At 32.6% G+C, this 20136-nt stretch overlaps 1 protein-coding gene across 2 annotated transcripts in view; it reads right to left on the reverse strand.

Annotated features, from left to right (window-relative positions):
* Positions 1 to 20136, reverse strand: part of LOC126879427 (oxysterol-binding protein-related protein 9) — a 378474-nt gene that overhangs the window by 75040 nt on the left and 283298 nt on the right. For both annotated transcript variants that reach the window (XM_050642439.1, XM_050642440.1), the window contains exon 7: positions 10337 to 10435. In XM_050642439.1, coding sequence (XP_050498396.1) covers positions 10337 to 10435 — 99 coding nt within the window. The remainder of the gene's footprint in view (positions 1 to 10336; positions 10436 to 20136) is intronic.

Here is a 20136-nt window from a genome sequence, read left to right on the forward strand (position 1 = left end):
AGTGTATCACGCCAAAGTTAGGCCACACACAGTCTCATAATGTGTAACGGTTGCGTTTGGTCACAATGAAGTTATTATAAATTAACAATACAGTAAAACCTCCGTTAAACGAAACCTTTTTAACCAAAACATCGTTTAACCGAAACGACTGACATTCGTCAATAAAAAGTAAATTTTTATAGCAAAACGGAAACAATTCGATGTAAATTGGTGAACATCGTCAACATTGCTTTCATACAACTAAAGAACCCTATTAAATATACAACACATTACGAAATCACTTCATAGTATTTTTTACTGCCAACTTTGACCAAGAATTTGACTATGTAATTTGATACAAGAAGAATACCAAGAACAATGTTATTTTTAACCTAAATTCTTGTTATCCGAAACAACCTCCCCCCAATTATTTCGGTTAACGGAGGTTTTACTGTACTTGAATTGTCAAAATTTTTATTTTATCGTTTATTGTTTAAAAAATAATAAAGTTAATAAGATTCTCTCAGTCGAGGAGAAAGTATTAATAATAAAGATGTTTTATTCAATCAATAGTGTGCGCACTGCGCACTGTCAGTTAAATAGTTACGTGGGTCTAACTTTTACACACATACCTACTGTGGCAAATGTATTATATTTTTCAAAATTTTGGAATGTGTTTAAATCGTAGAACAATTTTAACTTTTGTTTTTAATACAGATTTTAATCCTCTACAAATATCTTCTCATGACTTTTGATGTAAAACAATTAGGGAAACAGGGATTTAATAGTTCAAAATTTTATATTGAGTTTCCTATGGTCCGTTTTACGATTCACCACCCGGTATAACAATTGATTTGTTATGCAAGAACATAATAATGCCCATAATAATTTTAGAATGTGTTGGGATGTATCACAGTTTACCAGCTTTATAGAATGTCAAGTGCAATCTTCTAAAGTATTTCCACTCCATGATAACATGTTATTGATAAACGTTTCCTTTGAATGTTCATCATGGAATGTATCTCGCATTTCACAATGTTTTTTTCTATTTTAGGTGAACTCATTCATTACAGTTCACTGTATAATGTTCTGTTCAGTCGTATAAAGTTCTGTAAATCAAATAGATACACTGTTCTAAGTTTGCTCATGAACCTAGTAATTTTTTTAAATATCTTTTTGTTTTGTATTCTGGCCTTGGCCTGGAATCTTTAGCCACGAAATTACTATCACAAGTTCAGGGGAGTAATGTGTAGTGTGTGTTCATTAAATGCCTTGTTACTTAGTAAAGTCCACTTCATTGTTTTTATTTTTTTTATTTAGATTGCCATATTATTATGTGAAATCTATTGAAGCGATTTTAATGAAATTTGGTACACTGCTAGAAAAACATTCAATAAGAAAATACTTGTTTTACTCCCTTTTTGTATTTATTGCTATTTTGCAGCAAAGCTAATAAACTAAAACGTTTTTACCTAGTCGTACCTTATACAAAATTCAATTATCTCCATTTTATTTCATTACGACTTTGCTCCAAAATGAATCGTTTTAGTGTTATAAGCAAGGAAAGCAGAAGAAATGATGTTCTTAATGGTTTTTAAACGGTTTTTGATTTTTTTATTAATATTCCCGACCTATATGGGATTGGGGGAACGTCAATTATGATCATTAACACGTTCGCTGCCAGACATACTTTTAACATGTGTCCACTACACCCAATATATATTTTACTTTACATTCAGCTCTAGTGGGTCGAGAGATATAAAAAAAACGTTGGTTCCATCGGGGCATCACAACGTGGTAGTGAAGATGTTAAGTTTTCACACAAGTTCTTCTGTAAAAATCACATCCACTTCAAAGCAGATCCGCCCTGGTCCATAAACATTTATGCTTATTTATCAACTGAACAATTTTAGTCTGGCAGGTAATATTTAAATCAAAAAGCCCTTGAGAGATTAGAATTATAATTACAAAATCATTACATCCTTATCAACATTTTTATAATAATTTATCGTTCTATAAACCGCGAATTGTGATAACAGTATTCAAGAATTCTCTAAAAAAATGAATTGTTTATTAGGTATATTATAATCATTATAGAAAAACCTTCTTCAAGGACAAGGAATCGCAAATTACTGGGACAAAGTGTAACAACAAGATTTAACATAACAAAAGGACTAAAACAAGGATGTTGTCTGTTACCAACCTTATTCAGGCTATCTTTGGAAAGAGCACGTTTATCTCTATCCATAAAAAAGGATCACTAACCGTATGAGCAATTACAGAACCATTGCCCTGATTCCTCATGTAATCAAAATCCTGCTATACAGGGTGTCCCGAAAAGATTGGTCATAAATTATACCACACATTCTGCAGTCAAAAATAGTTCGATTGAACCTAACTTACCTTAGTACAAATGTGAAAATCGATTTTTTTCAATATATCGAAAACTATTACAGATTTTTTATTGAAAATTGACATGTATCATTCTTATGGCAGTAATATCTTAAAACAAAATTATAGTGAAGTTTGTCCACCCATAAAAATTTTATGGGGGTTTTGTTCCCTTAAACCCCCCCATACTTTTGTATACGTTCCAATTGATTCATTATTGTGGTATCATTAGTTAAACACCACGTTTTTAAAACTTTTTTGCCTCTTAGTATTTTTTCAATAAGCCAGTTTTTATCGAGATGCGGCTTATTTTTTAATATATTTACATAAAAATTTTATGGGGGTTTTTTTCCTTTAAACCCCCCAAATGTTTGTGTACGTTCCAATTACACTATTATTTTGATACCATTAGTTAAACACGCTGTTTTTAAAACTTTTTTGCCTCTTAGTCTTTTTTTAACAAATCACCTTTTATCGAGATATGGCTTCTTTTTCAAAATATACCTAAAAATGTAAATTATAAATACATTTTCAGATTATTAACAGGTGTCTATAATCGTACTTTACCATATACAAATATGTGGTGGATTCGACAAATATTCAAAATAGCTTGATAAACAGTGGCTTATCAAAAAAGTACTAGGAGTCAAAAAAGTTTTAAAAACATTTTGTTTAACCAATGGTGTCACAATAATAATTTAAATGGAACGTACACAAAAGTTTGGGGGGTTTAAAAGAACAAAACCCCCTTAAAATTTTTATGGGGTGCACAAATTTCACTTTAATTTTTTTATAAAATGTTGCTGCCATAAGAATGCCACATGTCCATTTTCAATGAAAAATCTCGAAGGATTTTCGATATATGAAAAAAAATCGATTTTCATTTTGTAACTTCAAAGGGCTGTAACTTTTTTTGTGTGCACTATTGTACATAGGTAAGTGAGGTTCAATCAACATATTTTTGACCCCAGAATCTGTGGTATAATTTATGACCATTCTTTTCGGGACACCCTGTATAATCAATGAACAATCATTCAAATTAATAGAAAAAATAATGATCAAAAGCAAAGATAACAGCAAAAGCATGAGAACACAGTATACCAATGCTATTTTGCTTGCGTAGATTTCACAAAAGCTTTCGATTCAGTTAAATGGGATCATATCTAAACTATAATGGAAAATATGGGAGTACATAACCACTTGTGTGGTTAGCCATACTCAAGTGGATAATTTCGAGGTAGTAGACAGATTTGTATACATGGGTCTCTTGATAACCAAAAATGTTGTACAGAATTCAAGCATAGACTAGCAATGGCCCGAACCGTAACAGCTAAATTAATTAAAATATGGAATGACCGAACAATAACAAGGAATACAAAGCTCAGGTTTGTCAATGCCCTTATCGTTCTCATTGCTACTACATACGCAGCTGAAACATAAACTCTCAAAAATCGATAGAAGTAAATCGAAGCTGTCGAAATGGGAACCTGCAGAACAATTCTACGAGTCTCCAAGACAGAACACAGAATCAACATATCAATAATTTAATAAAAGATTATTAAAAAAAGTAAACTGAGCATATCTAAATTACTTCGGCCAAACAGCTCGACAGAGAACAAATGATGCTAGAACCGGAAACACCAGAAATTACCACAAATGAAGATGTTAATATAAGTGCACAGGAAGTACGAAAAACACTCGAGAAGCTAAAGAACAGAAAAGCTGCAGGTAAGGATGGAATACCAAACGAATTACTGAAATATTGTAGAATTAACAACATTAATTAGCAAAATCATAAAACACAATAAAATACCGGAAGAAGGGAGAACGAGCGAACTAATTCTACTATTCAAAAAAGGAGATATTATAGTATAGTTGATCCAAAAGATGGCATAACCCAGACATCCAAAGTGAAAGTTATCCTTCAACACCAAATTGTTCTATATGGTCTACACAATGTCCAGAAAAAAGTCACACCATTTTGAGCGCCGGGTTTGGGGGGGGGGAGAGGGGGAAGAAATCGGTAAATTCGTAGTTTTTTTACGTTTTTCGTCAATATTTCTAAAACTATGCGGTTTAGCATGAACAACCTTCTATACAAAATTGTTCTACATTAAATTTGAAATAAAATAGGTTCTATGCATAATCTTTCTAAAATGAATGGTTCCAAAGTTACGGAGGTAGTATAATATAACTGGTCCAAAAAAGGCCTAACCCAAACATCCAAAGTAAAAGTTTTTCTCTAACACCAAATTGTTCTGTATGATCCACATATTGTTCAGTAAAAAGTTACACCATTTTGAGCATCCGGTTTGGGGGGGAGATGGGGGAGAAGTCGGTAAATTAGTAGTTTTTTTAGGTTTTTCGTCAATATTTCTAAAACTATGCTTTAGGGTAAACAATGTTATATACAAAAATGTTCTACAAGAAATTTAAAACAAAAAATTTTCTATACATAATTGTTATAAAATCAACGGTTCCAGAGTTACGGAGGGTGAAAAGTCAAGGTTTTCGATACTTTTATATTTTTTGGGCAATGTATGGTATAACTATACCAAAAACCCAGACATCCAAAGTGAAAGTTATCCTCCAACACCAAATTGTTCTGTATGGTCCACATAATGTTCAGAAAAAAGTCACACCATTTTGAGCGTCGGGTTTGGAGGGGAGAGGGGGAGAAATCGGTAAATATAAAAAGTATCGAAAACCTCCACTTTTCACCCTCCGTAACTCTGGAACCGTTGATTTTATGACAATTATGTATAAACCTTTTTTGTTTTAAATTTTATGTAGAACATTTTTCTATAGAACATTCTTTACGCTAAAGCATAGTTTTAGAAATATTGACGAAAAACGTAAAAACTACTAATTTACCGATTTTTCCACCATCTCCCCCCAAACCGGACGCTCAAAATGATGTAACTTTTTACTGAACAATATGTGGACCATACAGAACAATTTGGTGTTAAAGGAAAACTTTTACTTTGGATGTCTGGGTTAGGCTTTTTTTGGACCAATTATACTATACTAATACCTCCGTAACTTTGGAACCTTTCATTTTAGAAGGGTTATGCATAGAGTCCTTTTTATTATTTCAAATTTAATGTAGAACAATATTGTATAGAAGGTTGTTCATGCTAAACCGCATAGTTTCAAAAATATTGACGAAAAACTTAAAAAACTACGAATTTACCGATTTCTCCCCCCTCTCCCCCAAACCCGAAGCTCAAAATGGTGTGACTTTTTTCTGAACATTATGTGGACCAAATAGAACAATTTGGTGGTGGAGGATAACTTTCACTTTGGATGTCTGGGTTTGGGTCTAACTATACCATACTAATAAAAAGCAGCCAGAAAACTACAGAGGTATCAAGTTGTTAAATACTACGCTAAAACTTACAACTACAATCTTACAAGACGTAATGAATCAGAGGATAAGTTTAGCAGATGAACAAGAGGGTTTTCGTACTACAGAAAACTACAGAGGTATCAACTTGTTAAATACTACGCTAAAACTTACAACTACAATCTTACAAGACGTAATGAATCAGAGGATAAGTTTAGCAGATGAACAAGAGGGTTTTCGTACTGGAAGATCGTGTACAGATGCAATATTCGTCATAAAGCAAATTAATGAGAAATCAATAGAGTATAATAGACCAGAATTTCTATGTCTGATTGACTTAAAGAAAGCATTTGACAGAGTTAGACTCAAAGATGTAATCCATCTTCTGTATAATAGAGAAGTCCCTCCAGATATCATAAAAACTATTGAGGACATCTACCAAAACAACAAAATGGACGTCAGAATAGATGGACAACTTACAGAACCTATAGATATAGGCAGCGGAATAAGACAGGGAGACTCATTGAGTCCTATCTATGCTTTTCAATTTAATCATGGATTAGATCAAGGAAGAGGATACAGAATGAGAAACAAAGAAGTAAAAATACTCTGCTACGCAGACGACGCAATATTGATAGCCCAAGATGAAGATAGTCTGCAAAGATTAGTCCACAGATTTAACATAAGAGCAAAAGAATTCAATATGACAATTTCATCTCAGAAAACCAAAACAATAGTAATCAGTAAAGAACCAATCAGATGCAAAATAGAAATTGATAGTATCAGTATTGAACAAGTAATGGAAGTAAAATACCTTGGAATTATATTGTCAAGTTACGGAGACCTAGACAAAGAAGTGAGAAATCAAGTACAAAAAGCAAATAGATTGGCAGGATGCCTTAATAACGCTATATGGCGAAACCTACATATTAACACTGAGATAAAGTCAAGAATTTATAAAGCCAGTGTAAGACCAATAATGACATATGCATCAGAAACAAGACCCGATACAGCCACAGCACAAAGACTATTGGAAACGGCAGATATGAGAGTACTGAGAAGAATTACAGGAAATACACTGAGAGATCGAAAGAGGAGCGAAGATATTAGAGGACAATGTAACGTACAGTGTATAAACGAATGGACACAAAATAGAAAAAAAGAATGGACCAACCACATAGCCAGAGTGGGGAAGACACGTGTGGTAAAAATAGCAAGAGATAAATCACCAGTCAGTAGAAGAAGTATCGGCCGACCGCGCAAAAGATGGAGTGACAACCTTCCAGAGAGGTATCAATCCGCCAATGAAAAAGCAGAATTGCTTACAAAGAGGAAGAAGAAACAGCTCGACGAACGGGGACCATGGAATACTGGTAGTAGAAGGCCGAAGACCAAGTGAAAGATCACCAACATGATGGGTAGATCAAATGAAGACTACGATTGGAAAATCCCTACATCTCCATTTGGCACAGGATTGCAACCAACGGAGACAGCAAGCTAACACTATTTAGAGTGTTACCACCACGCCCTTACAAGGGCTCAAGAATGAGGGCGGCATACCCAAGATAAAACTGATCCAATATTAAACAATAATTCTACATTATTGTCAGAATTCTCTACTGATGATAAATTATCTCCATCAAAAATCAAAAACTTATCTATGATTTATCTTTTATCAACTATAAAAATACGTACAAAAAATATTTCTAACATTGCTAAATTTTAGGTTAATCTTTAAATAATAGAGTCAAACAAAATGCCTACCTATTGGTGATGACGCACGAGTAACTATTTCCTGTACAAACTATACATAGCTTAATTTGGCACACCATCTACACTATAAAAATATTTTTTTGCATCCACATTCACAATATAATTCTGACAACACAAAACGATTAAATTCTTGCTAATTTATCACCAACTAGAAGCTACCAACACTGATAATTCTCAACGTAACAATTTACGTAACACTCACAATAAAATCAAGACCGTTTTGTGATATTATTTTTAATTACAATTAACAAGTTGTTTTCACGGTATACAAAATTTAAAAGCAATCTCGGCGATAAGTCTCGACGTTTTTTTAGATAACGAACAACAAGGAGATAAACTAAACCACACTGTATAACAATGAGTTTAATATTAAACGATTGATAAAAGGAAAATGCCAGAAATCACATACCTATGGTAGCAGATACCCATTATGCATATTGTTCTCTCTAGATGTAACATATTAGGCAATGCAGAGAAAGTGTTGTATTCATATAAGTAATTTTTAAGATTGCTATTGTATTTGTCGGACAGTTGGCCATGATATGATATAAGAAATAACTGGGTAATTAATTGAAGAAAAATTTGGCAACAGAACAATTAAAATTGTTAGAAATTCCATAATTTATTATAGAAATTAACGGTAATTGATGAAAAAATGAACATAAACATTTTATGTTTTTCATATTTGTAATTTCTATAGTTTTAATTTGTGAAATATTAATGTAAGTGGCTTTGAATGTTATACAGGGTGTCCCGAAAAGATTGGTCATAAATTTTACAACAGATTCTGGGGCCAAAAATAGGTTGATTGAACCTCACTTACATAAATACAGTGTGTCCACGGTTGGGGTGCCCAAGAGGAAAAACTTTTTTATTTTCAATTTTAGCGAAAAATGTCATTCTTGATAAAAAGTTTTGCTTGCTCTAAAACCCCATATAACGAAATAAAATTCAAGTTTTTTAAATCCTGCTTAAGTTTGTAGCCAATTTTATGTAAATCCCTATAAATTTTTCCACTAAGTTCGAAATCGTAACAATAATCTAGTGTTGCCAAGACACAATGTAGCTTAGTATTTTTTTTAATAACTGTCAACTCCGATAAATAATTTGCGAATTGTCATTTTTTTCGACATTGTTAAGCGTTCAATAAAGAATTTATTATGTGTTAAATTTCATTATTAAAATTATTGGATTAATAATTATTTAATTAATAAATAATTTGATGATTCAAGGAGAACGACAAAGTCTGGCTTCATAATCCAGAGAAGCGAAAGGGTTGTTCTCGCAAGTTATTTTTGGTACAATTTCGAACTTAGTTCAAAAATTTATAGGGATTTACATAAAATTGGCTATAAAATTAAGCAGTATTTGAAAAACTTGAATTTTATTTCATTTTATGGGGTTTTAGAACAAGCAAAACTTTTTATCAAGAATGACATTTTTTGCTAAAATTGAACATAAAAAAGTTTTTCCTCTTGGGCATCCCATCCGTGGACACACTGTATATACAATAGGGCACACAAAAAAAGTTATAGCACTTTGAAGTTAAAAAATGAAAATCGATTTTTTTTCATATATCGAAAACTCTTAGAGATTTTTTATTGAACATGGATATGTGGCATTTTTATGGCAGCAACATCTTAAAAAAAATGAAAGTGAAATTTGTGCACCCCATAAAAATTTTATGGGGGTTTTGTTCCCTTTAACCCCCCCACACTTTTGTGTACGTTCCAATTGAATCATTATTGTGGCACCATTAGTTAAACACAATGTTTTTTAAACGTTTTTTTCTCTTAGTACTTTTTTGATAAGCCAGTGTTTATCGACATGTTAATTCTCCGGTGACACAATATGTACTTTGAATTCACTGCGAAAACTAATGCGTCGTAGAGGTCAGATGTGTGGAGAGGCATCGGGCGTTCTCACCGAAACCTTTGATCTGTGCTAGGAAAACCGACAACAATCGGATATATCCGCCGACGTGACATATAAATAACAAACGATCAAATTACCGCATCTACACATCTGCTGATGCATCTATAGATGCCGTCCGTGGACGCGTCTGCCGATGTGTAGAGGAGCCATAAGACTTCACATGTTTCAGTTCATCCGAGTACATATTCTGTGCGTTACCCCCTAGGTATATCTAGTTTGTATGCCAAAGACTGAAGAACATTTAAAGTAACTGAGTGGAGAAAAGAAATAACCGATTTCTATACTTTGTCTCAAAAGATACCAATGATAGACCACCAACAACTACGAGGATCGCAGGCATCCCACATACTCAAAATCATCATGTACTTATCGCCATCGGTATATAAATCCCAATAATTAGATCATATCCTCAATATATCCTTGATGGAATCTTAAAAAAGCACTGGAAGAAGTTCTCTGAACAACTAGATCACACCTTGAGATGGATCCTACCCATAAGCGATGCAAAGGAAACCATCCTCCTAGGCCTAAAGGGCCTTTTGAGGCAAAGTATAGAAATCGGTTATTTCTTTTCTCCACTCAGTTACTTTAAATGTTCTTCAGTCTTTGGCATAAAAAACTAGATATACGTGTTTTGCTTTTCGAACCATTCGACCCATTCTCATTTTCATCATTCCTGGTACACATTTTGTGGAGGCTGTTTAAGTCGTCAATATATTATAAATTAGGGTGTGGATGCGTCTTTACCACTTCTGGTTTCTATATAGTGGCAGGTGGTTTATTTATGTTAATTATGGTAATATCTCCAATTTTGGTGATCACTTCATGTATATTGTTTTCATTGGAAGAAGAAAACAAGAAATAATTTTCAATATTATGTAATAATACTCAAAAAAGAATAAAAATACTTACTTATTGACCTACTATGCCGCCTAGCATTTTCAATACATTCTGAACCTAATTCGATGCCTGATTGAACTACTGCGTCCCCTGGTACTGCTGTTTCCGCACCTGCAAAAAATTGACCATTTGAGGTTCTTAACTACTAGATTCTTTATCTACGATTACGGAATTTTTGTCGATTAAAATTAGTGTAAAATCATCTACAATAATGTGTTATGGTTATTATTTGGGAAACTTCGGGTACCCAAACGTCATAATGTTTATTTATTTTATTTTTCTTTAAATAATTATTTGGCTCCCAAGATATTTTATATTTTTTATATCTAAAACCTCAAGGCAGAGCAATATTTTAAATTAACATTGTTGCTTATATAAGATAATAAATATGATTGGTTAGTATAATATTTTTTCTGTTCCTATTATTTTTCTTTGTTCAGATTTACACTTAAGGTAAGATGAACCTACACATGGGACGTAGAGCTAGTCGAGAGCTGTTGTTGAGCTACTCAACAATAAAATGGCCATCTAGAGTGTAGTTTTATAGTTACATGACTGAGTTGTCCTTTTATTGTTAAACAGCTATGGTTCAACAACATTTGGCGCCCAACGTGGGGCCAACTTAAAACAACATAGCAAGTTTGAACAAACTAAAACATGTAATGCCTCAGATAGTCTCTCAAACTTCACTGAAGGTAAGTCTACAACTTATGAGTCAAGTTAGCATCGAGTTATTGTTCTGTATATAGCTAGAGATTTATTGGTTGATATGAGCATTAAAATAGAATCGTGGTTAGTAACCAATGAATGGATGGGAAAGGATATGAGGCTATAATTTAAGATCCAGATACCCTTTACTAAAGTCTGGTTTAACAAAATATTACAAAGGAATTAGACAGCGATCTACAATAAATTTCGTCACGTATCCACTTCGGCTTTAACCTATACTTTTTACGTTTTAACGTAGTTTTCATCTAACCCATGGAGATGGTCATTTTGGTGTGCATAAACTTTAAAGTGGAGAACACCTATTTGTTTTCATTCAAGAGATAGATCATGTTGGTTGGGAATTTGTGATGGTTTGTTTATGTATGCTCACAAATGCCCTATAAACTTAATTAAAGTTATAGTTTCTCTAACAAATATTATGTATCTTTTGTGTATTTCATTCATCTTTCACTTGGAGATCTATGACAAGAATCGTTATCGAACACACTATTTTGATCTACTTCTAAGCAATAATTTTGATCTTCAAACTAATAAAATTACAAATATTTGCTTAAATAAACATAATGATCGTATTTAACAATAAATAAAGTAAACAGGGATGATGATCTACGTGGATAATGGCCACACCGATATCTGCACAAATTACAAGCAAAAAACTAACCCTAAGCATCGAATGCAGTTCGTTCCAAGCCAAGATAATTGGCTTAATTACTCTAGAATTTAATTAATCGGGTGATTGCATGCTCGCGCACAGAATGTATACAGTTGTTTTTGGGCCGGATTTCTTTTTTCTTCCCTCTCTGTTGAAATATTCAGCAGGGAAAAAAGCAACTCACTCGCTGAGGTAATTGATACGACATAATTATATTATGTATACGTCCATTTCCTTCTTGGACCGTACCCTAAACAGACTGACTGCAGAGCAGAGAGTTGTTTGTGTTATTTGAGATTTATTTGTGAAATTTGCCATGGAGATAAGTTTACATATTTAGGATGTGTCTTTTGGATGTCAGTGATTATTTCATTCATAGGAGATTCTGACCAATAGAAAGCTACAGAAATCTGAATTAAATCGATAATTTTTGATAATCTCCCGTCGTTAAGTATATTACGTCAGATGCCCTTCGTTGCTACGAAAAAATACATTCAGTGACATTAATGACAATTAATGTTTTAAAAATTATAAAAGTGATGACTTTCAATCGTCAAATATTTATAAAACTGTGTGTTTAATGGTACTTACATAAATAAATTACAATAAAATTTTGGTTTTGAACAGTTTTATTCATGAAATAATCGCAACAAATTGCACTCGATCTCTGAAATTAATATAGAATTTTTGCTCTAGTGACACTTTGACATAATTTCACTCGCCTTCGGCTCGTGAAATTAAAACTGTCAAAGTGTCACTCGGGAAAAATTCAATAATTTCAGAGCTCTTGTGCAATTACTACTGATAATATATCTGGAGAAATCATAAAATACGGACGGCAGAGAATCATGACAGAAATATCAATATTGTTGAAATAAATAAGTGATTCAGAAGTAAGATCAGAATAACCAAAGATGACAGTGAACTTAACCATACATAGGAAATATACGAAATTAACGAAATAAATCTAAAATGAGGCCCAACGTGGGGCACATTTATAAGTCTTATACAACGGATATCAAACCTATAACTACTTCATCATTATCATCCAACCTTCCGCATCCAAAGGTGAACATAGGCCTCCCCTAATTTCTTCCAGTTTTGTCGATCTTGGGCTTCCTGCAACCAATTCCCAGCAATTCTTTTGACGTCGTATGTCCATCGTGTAGGTGGTCTACCTCTACTTCTTCTACCTGCTCTTGGTCTCCACACTGTAATTATTTGGGTCCACCTCCCGTCCTTCACTTTGGCTATATGGCCCGCCCAATTCCACTTCAGCCATGCTACTCGCTCTATGACATCTGTGACGCCTGTCCTTCTGATTTCTTCGTTTCTGACCCTGTCTCTGAGAGTCAGTCCAAGTAGTGACCGTTCCATTCTTCTCTGGGTTACTTTAAGTGGGTTTTTAATAAAAAAGGTTGTTTCGTTTATAATATCGCCATTAACATATTTAGTTAATTTATCGTTTTCAAATGGCAATTTTCCAGATTGTATAAAAACGGGAAAGGTGTTACCAATTCATAAAAAAGGTGACCGAAAACAAGTAAATAATTACCGCCCAATAACAATTTCTTCGGTATTTTCAAAAATTTTTGAGTACAGTTATTTACAAAGACTTAACTCATTTTTACAGACGAATAAAGTGATTGTTAGTAACCAACATGGTTTCCAGTCCAAAAAATCTACCCATACAGCAATGCATTCCTTTTATGATACTCTCGCATCTTTAATAGATACTGGAGAGAGTCCTGTTGGGATATTTTGTGATCTTAGCAGGGCTTTCGACTGTGTCAATCACGAAATTTTATTTTATAAATTAAAAAATATCGGCATTCAAGGACGTGCGTTAAATTGGTTAACATCATATTTAACTGCACGTCGTCAATACGTCAGCTTAACAGAAAAAGGAAAATTATCAAATGCCACGCATAAATCCAACTATCTCGATATTGACATAGGTGTACCGCAAGGCTCAATTTTAGGACCTGTTCTCTTTCTTATTTATGTAAACGATGTTGTCTCGGTTAACTCGGATGGACATTTCACGATATTTCCAGACGACATAAATGTAATAGTCAATGGACCTGATACTTCTTTGAAGTCCAAATGTAACAGCTTACTGTCAGATCTTTACAACTGGTTCTGTAATAATTATTTATTGTTGAACAGCAAAAAAACTCTTTTCATGCAGTTTCATAATAGGCAACGATGTATTAATCCAATTAACTTAAGAGGAAACAGTAGCGATCAACAGGTAGCGAAAACGCGTTCCAAGATTGCGGCTGTAATTTTGAATATTTTTTTGAGATATTTGGCACACGTATTCGTAATATAATAAAGAATGGCGGTACAGAGCCCAATTTGAAAAATATATTAATATGTGGAAATTACTCTGTAATTAGACAATTAGAAGAAAGTGTATTTTTTTGTTCTTAATGGCGGTACAGGCTCGTTTTTTAAATATTGTATTTAATTACAGAGTAATTTCCACATATTAATATATTTTTCTAATTGGGCTCTGTACCGCCATTCTTTATTATATTACGAATACGTGTGCCAAATATCTCGAAAAAATATTCAAAATTACAGCCGCAATCTTGGAACGCGTTTTGGCTACATGTTGATCGCTACTGTATCACCTTAAATATAAATAATAATGATATTGAACTTGTTTCATCATTAAAGTTCTTAGGACTTCATTTAGATGAATGTTATTGTGCCCAAGCCGAATCTCGTTTGAGATACGGGATTTGTTTTTGGGGATCAAGTTGCCATATCAATGAAGTCTTTTTTGCACAAAAAAGAATAATACGGACTATTGCTGGTATCCCTCATAAAACAAGTTGTAGGTAGTACTTTCAAAATATCAAAATATTGCCATTGGCCTGTATTTATATTCTGGAGACTTGTATATATATATTTAATAACCTCGAAAATTTTAAAACCAATGGGCAAATACATAACATGAATACTAGATATAAAGATACCTTGCGTGCCCCAAGTGTAGGGGAAATATATATTGCAGGTCCCCGGGTATAATGGGACAAAGACTCTATAATAGATTACCAGCGCATATAAAATTGTGTAGGAGCCTGACAAGCTTTAAACTAAAGGGCCTAGCCGGGTAAGATGATGAAAAGTGCTCCCAACTCGATTCGAATTCTATATAGGTCACCGTTTAGCATATATAGTGAAACTAACTTTCTGAAATTTTTAGCCCCCTAGGTGGTCATGTGACCCACCTAGAGCCTAATTAGGCTTTTTATTTTTTATCTCAGCCGCATCGAGAACTAGCGAAAAACTTTAAATAAAAAATTTGTAAGATTTAAAAAATTCTGTGCGAATATTTTTTTTTTTAATTTCTGGCGGGAAATTAAAATTTTAGAACGATTTTAAAATTTTAAATGAGTATAAAAAAATAACTAAGACATTCGCTTTCACGAAAAAAATATATAACGTGTATTTTTGCATAATATTTCACCCTGAATTTTTTTAAATTTTTAAAATTGGTGAAACGCACCTTCAAAAATAAAAAAACCGCATTTTTCGGTTTTTTTTTTTCGTTTTTTGATACAATTTTATACATATTTTTCAAAAAAGGTAACACCGTCACTGGAGCAGGTAAAAAATTTAAAAAGAATTGGGGTATGCTTAATAAAAATTTTTTGTAACATCATCCATTTTCAAGATACAGGGCGTTGAAGAAAATAAAATTTTACACATTTTTTACGATTTTGCCGAAACTACTGGCAACATTGTAATAAAACTAAAAAGGGGTAGTTCCCTGGATTGGCTGTATACCTTATAGTTAAACAAACTGGAACATGAAGTAAAAACCACTCGGTACGATGACTACTGTCATATACTTAGTAGTCATCGTTGACCGAAGATGGTTGATTGGGTCCTCGGGTAGAGTTTCACCATGTTCCCAGAGGTTTAATCCTTTAACATCGGCGTTTAGCCATTTTAAATTTATTTCAACATAATGTAGATTTATTTATAATCACAACCATTGTTTGGTTCTGGGGCTATTTTGCAAGTATTCAAATCACTGATGATGGACCGATAGGTTTGAAAACGTTCTGATGAACTCATTTTATTGAATCCATTGGGATTCTAAAAAAAAAATTTTTAGTAAATATACCTTTTACATAGAAGTGGTTTTTACTTCATGTTCCAGTTTGATTGTAATAAAACTTGGCGGCTTTTAAGAGGTAGTTATTGTGCATGTTTTGGCATACAATTAAGGATTTGATATTCATCATTGGCGCGTTTAGGGGTAATGGTCTGAACTTTTCAAAGAAAAAAAGATAGTACGCCACTGACATATTTCAAATTAACAATCATTTCTAAATTCCTCATTCAATTTGCGATAAAAAAACTATCTTATCATTTTTTCATACGAGGCGCCGTTTTGCTGCAAAAAATAAAATATCGTAACGCTTTCAAAGTATTCGAATTAGTTTTTATAATGGACGTACGAGTTTACGTATGTAGATATAGAAACTATTAATAGAAGTTCGAATACTTTGTAAGGGTTAAGATGTTTTATTTTTTAAATAAAAATGGCGCGTCGTATAAAAAAATAGGAAGAAAGATTTTTTGTCACAAATTAAACGAGGAATTCAAAAAGGATTGTTAATTTGAAATATGCCAGTGGCGTATTATCTTTTTTCTTTAAAAAGTTCAGACTATTACCCGCATACGCGCCAATGATAAATATAAAATTCTTAATTGTATGTCCAAAAATGCAAAACAAATACCTCTTAAAACTCGCCAAATTTTATTACAATGTTGCCAGTAGTTTCGGCAAAATCGTAAAAAATGTGTAAAATTTTGTTTTCTTCAACGCCCTGTATATTGAAAATGGATGGGATTACAAAAAAGTTTTATTAAGCAAACCCTAATTATTTTTCAGTTTTTTACCTATTCTAGTGATGGTATTACCTTTTTTGAAAAACATGTATAAAATTGTATCAAAAAAACGAAAAAAAAACCGAAAAAATGAGGTTTTTTATTTTTAAAGGAACGTTTAACGTTTCACGTTTAAAAATTTGAAAAAATTCAGGGTGAAATATTATGCAAAAATACACGTTATATATTTTTTTCGTGAAAACGAATGTCTTAGTTATTTTTTTATACTCATTTAAAATTTTAAAATCGTTCTAAAACTTTAATTTCCCGCCAAAAATTAAAAAAAAATTTTTCGGACAGAACTTTTTAAAGCTTACAACTTTTTATTTAAAGTTTTTCGCTAGTTCTCCATGCGGCTAAGATAAAAAATAAAAAACATAAAAACTCTAATTAGGCTCTAGGTGGGTCACATGACCACCTAGGGGGCTAAAAATTTCAGAAAGTTAGTTTCACTATATATGCTAAACGGTGACCTATATGGAATTCGAATCGAGTTAGGGGCACTTTTCATCATCTTACCCGGCTAGGCCCTTTAAAGGAATTTCTGATGACACACATTTCTTCGGTTGAAGAATTTCTTCAATTTTAAATGTATTTTCATTGTTTGTTTGTGTAGTGAAATTGTTTATTTGTTTGTTATATTTACTTAATGTATTACTTTTGACTAATTCTATACAGACTCTGTCTGTCTAAAAGAAAATAAAGTATTTATTTATTTATTTATTTATTTAAGTTTGGTTGCTGTGGCCTGGGTTAACGATAATGTTTCGGAGCCGTTAGTCATGACTGGAAGCACACATTGATCGAACGTCTTCTTTTTCTTAATACTTGATACTATACATAGGAAACGAGATAATGCTGAATTGATTGTCATGTTAGCAAATTATTTGCTAAGGTGACAGAAATATTTTGTTTCGATCCAGACAGCCTACCACAGATCGCTCGGATGAATCCAAAAAGTGTTTATCTTATGTACTCTCTATCGAAATTAATTAATTCTCAACTAGTCGAGGAAATGTATAAATAAATCTTTCCTTTATAATTTTATATAACAGTATATTTATTAAGCCAGCAAATGAAGCATTTTGGCTCGCAATTTTTTCGTCCAGCATGGATTTACTTGAAATTTTCACAGGAGGTAGGGAATAGTCAAGGATCATTTTCTATATCATGCCGCTATCATACGCTAAAACCTTGGGGTGGTTGCCATCCCATCTCGAGGGCGGGAATTTTTTATTACATTTTAACTATGTAAATCGATGTAAAAAGTGATTATAAGAAAAAAATGTTTTTTACATTTTCTTCGTAAAACTAATATTTTTCGAGTTATTCGCGCTTGAAAGTAACAGTTTTTCGATGAAAAAATCGACTTCTTTAGAGGGTTTTTTGAGAATACCTCGAAAAATATGCATTTCACCAAAAACACTGTGGATATCAAAATTGTATCTTTTAGTAACACAAACGAAATTATTTTTCTGTAATATCTTTAAGACCAATACAAACCGAGATACGGTATGTTAAAAGTTAGCTTTTTTCGTCAAATGCATAATTTAAATTTTTCAAAGTAAAATAACGGAAAACTTTGCATTTTTCGAGGAAAACTTAAATAATCTTTTTTCAAGTATACAGTTAGGTCTTTCAAAAAAAAATAATAAAAAGTTTCTAGTCTGTAAAGTAAGCGACTTATGATCAAAAAATGGTCGGTACCTGCTTTTCTCTATGAAAAAATCAGTGAAAACAACCCCTAACTACCCTCCTGATTAAAAATTGGTCTTCACCTTTCTGTAATTCCTTTTATATTTGTATTATCAATACACCCAAGAAGTTTGACCTATTTAAAAGGTCTAATTTTAGAAAAATTGGAGTTTAAAGAAAAATTAATTTTTTGGAATTTCCCATTTTTCTACATTTACTTCAAAATATATCCGAAAATACTGGAGATACGAAAAAAATTATAGATTATCAAATTGTAGCTTCTTTAATAACTAAAATTCCCTTGTGCATAGATTTTCATTACAGTGAACAGTTAGCGAGATACAGCTATTTAAAACCTCTATTTACGAGCAAACACCCCGTTATTCGAGCCCTATAAACCCACCCTAATTAAAAACTGAGGGATCTTACGGAATATAGTTTACACAGTCTTATTACTCTTCAAAAATCCTACAGTCATTTTTGAAAAATCTTTTCACCGCCAAAAATTAAGGAGCTATGTTTATAAAACGAATTTTTTTTTTCGAAAAATTCGGATAGTCCGCTTAAGGTGGAATTCCGCACCAAACGACCGAGACAGGAGACCGCGACAGGCGACAGATAGGTCGCGATAGGCGATAGTTGCGTAGCTGGTCTCGGTCGCGGGCTGCAGAACCACCCTGATATAATTGCATTGAGAGCAGTCGTGGGGAGACCTCGCCTATCTGTCGCCTGTCGTGGTCTCCTGTCTCGGTCGCTTGGTGCGGAATTCTACCTTTTTATGGGTAATTTTCAATGTATGTATAATACCACAGAACAGGTTCGTATACTGGAAGATGACTAAAAAACTATTTGTATTTGTATTTGTATTTGTACATATTTGTAAATTCGTATTTTTGTGTAAATAAATGTTTTTGTAATTCTTTCATTCTACTTTTTTTCCGTATAGACCTATTAAAATATCTACTTATAAAAACTGTAAGTTATTAAGGGTGGTTTTTAAGGGTTGAAATATTATGATATTATATCCTAAAGTATAAAACAATCATTATTTAACCAATCAAAACCAAATTTTACCCATATTAAAGTATACAATGTTTTTATATAATTTTTGACAATAAGGGGTTGTTTACACCCCTAAAAATAATCAACGCCCTTAAGCATGATATAGAATATGAAGTACAGGGTGAGATGATCCTAATCCCAAATTTTTATGTAAATCGATGCAAGCCGAAATTATTCTTTTAAGATAAGTAAATTTTTTATATATAGCTCCAACAAGGGTGGTCTTAAGGGTTGAAATATTATGATAGTATATCTTAAAGCATAAAACATTCATTATGTAACTAATAAGAACCAAATGTTGACAATATTAAAGTTTAAAATGTTATTCTATAATTTTTTACAACTAGGGGTAGTTTTCACCCTTACAAAACCAAAAGCGTACAACGGCTCAATATAGAAAATGAACTAGAGGGTGTAATGAGCCTAATCCCAAATTTTTGTACAAATCGATGATGGACGAAAAAATTACGAGGTTTTGCCATTTTTTCAGCTTCATTTCCTCGACTAAACTGTCTTTCTTATTTTTAGTTTACTCACACAGTTGAGTACTTGAAATCAAAATCGCTGGAGGTCTTGCCTAGATAGATTGACGTGTTATTGAATGCAATTTTTAGATTCCTCACGTCTTTTCATTTATCATTTGTTTGCTTCGCAATTATAGAAAGCACAGATTTAGGCTGTTATCCTGAATTGATTTCAAATGTAAAGTGGTTTATATAATAATATGAGTAATTTGATGTTTACATTAAATAATAAACAA

Source organism: Diabrotica virgifera, chromosome 2 (assembly GCF_917563875.1).
Source record: "Diabrotica virgifera virgifera chromosome 2, PGI_DIABVI_V3a".
NCBI lineage: Eukaryota > Metazoa > Arthropoda > Insecta > Coleoptera > Chrysomelidae > Diabrotica > Diabrotica virgifera.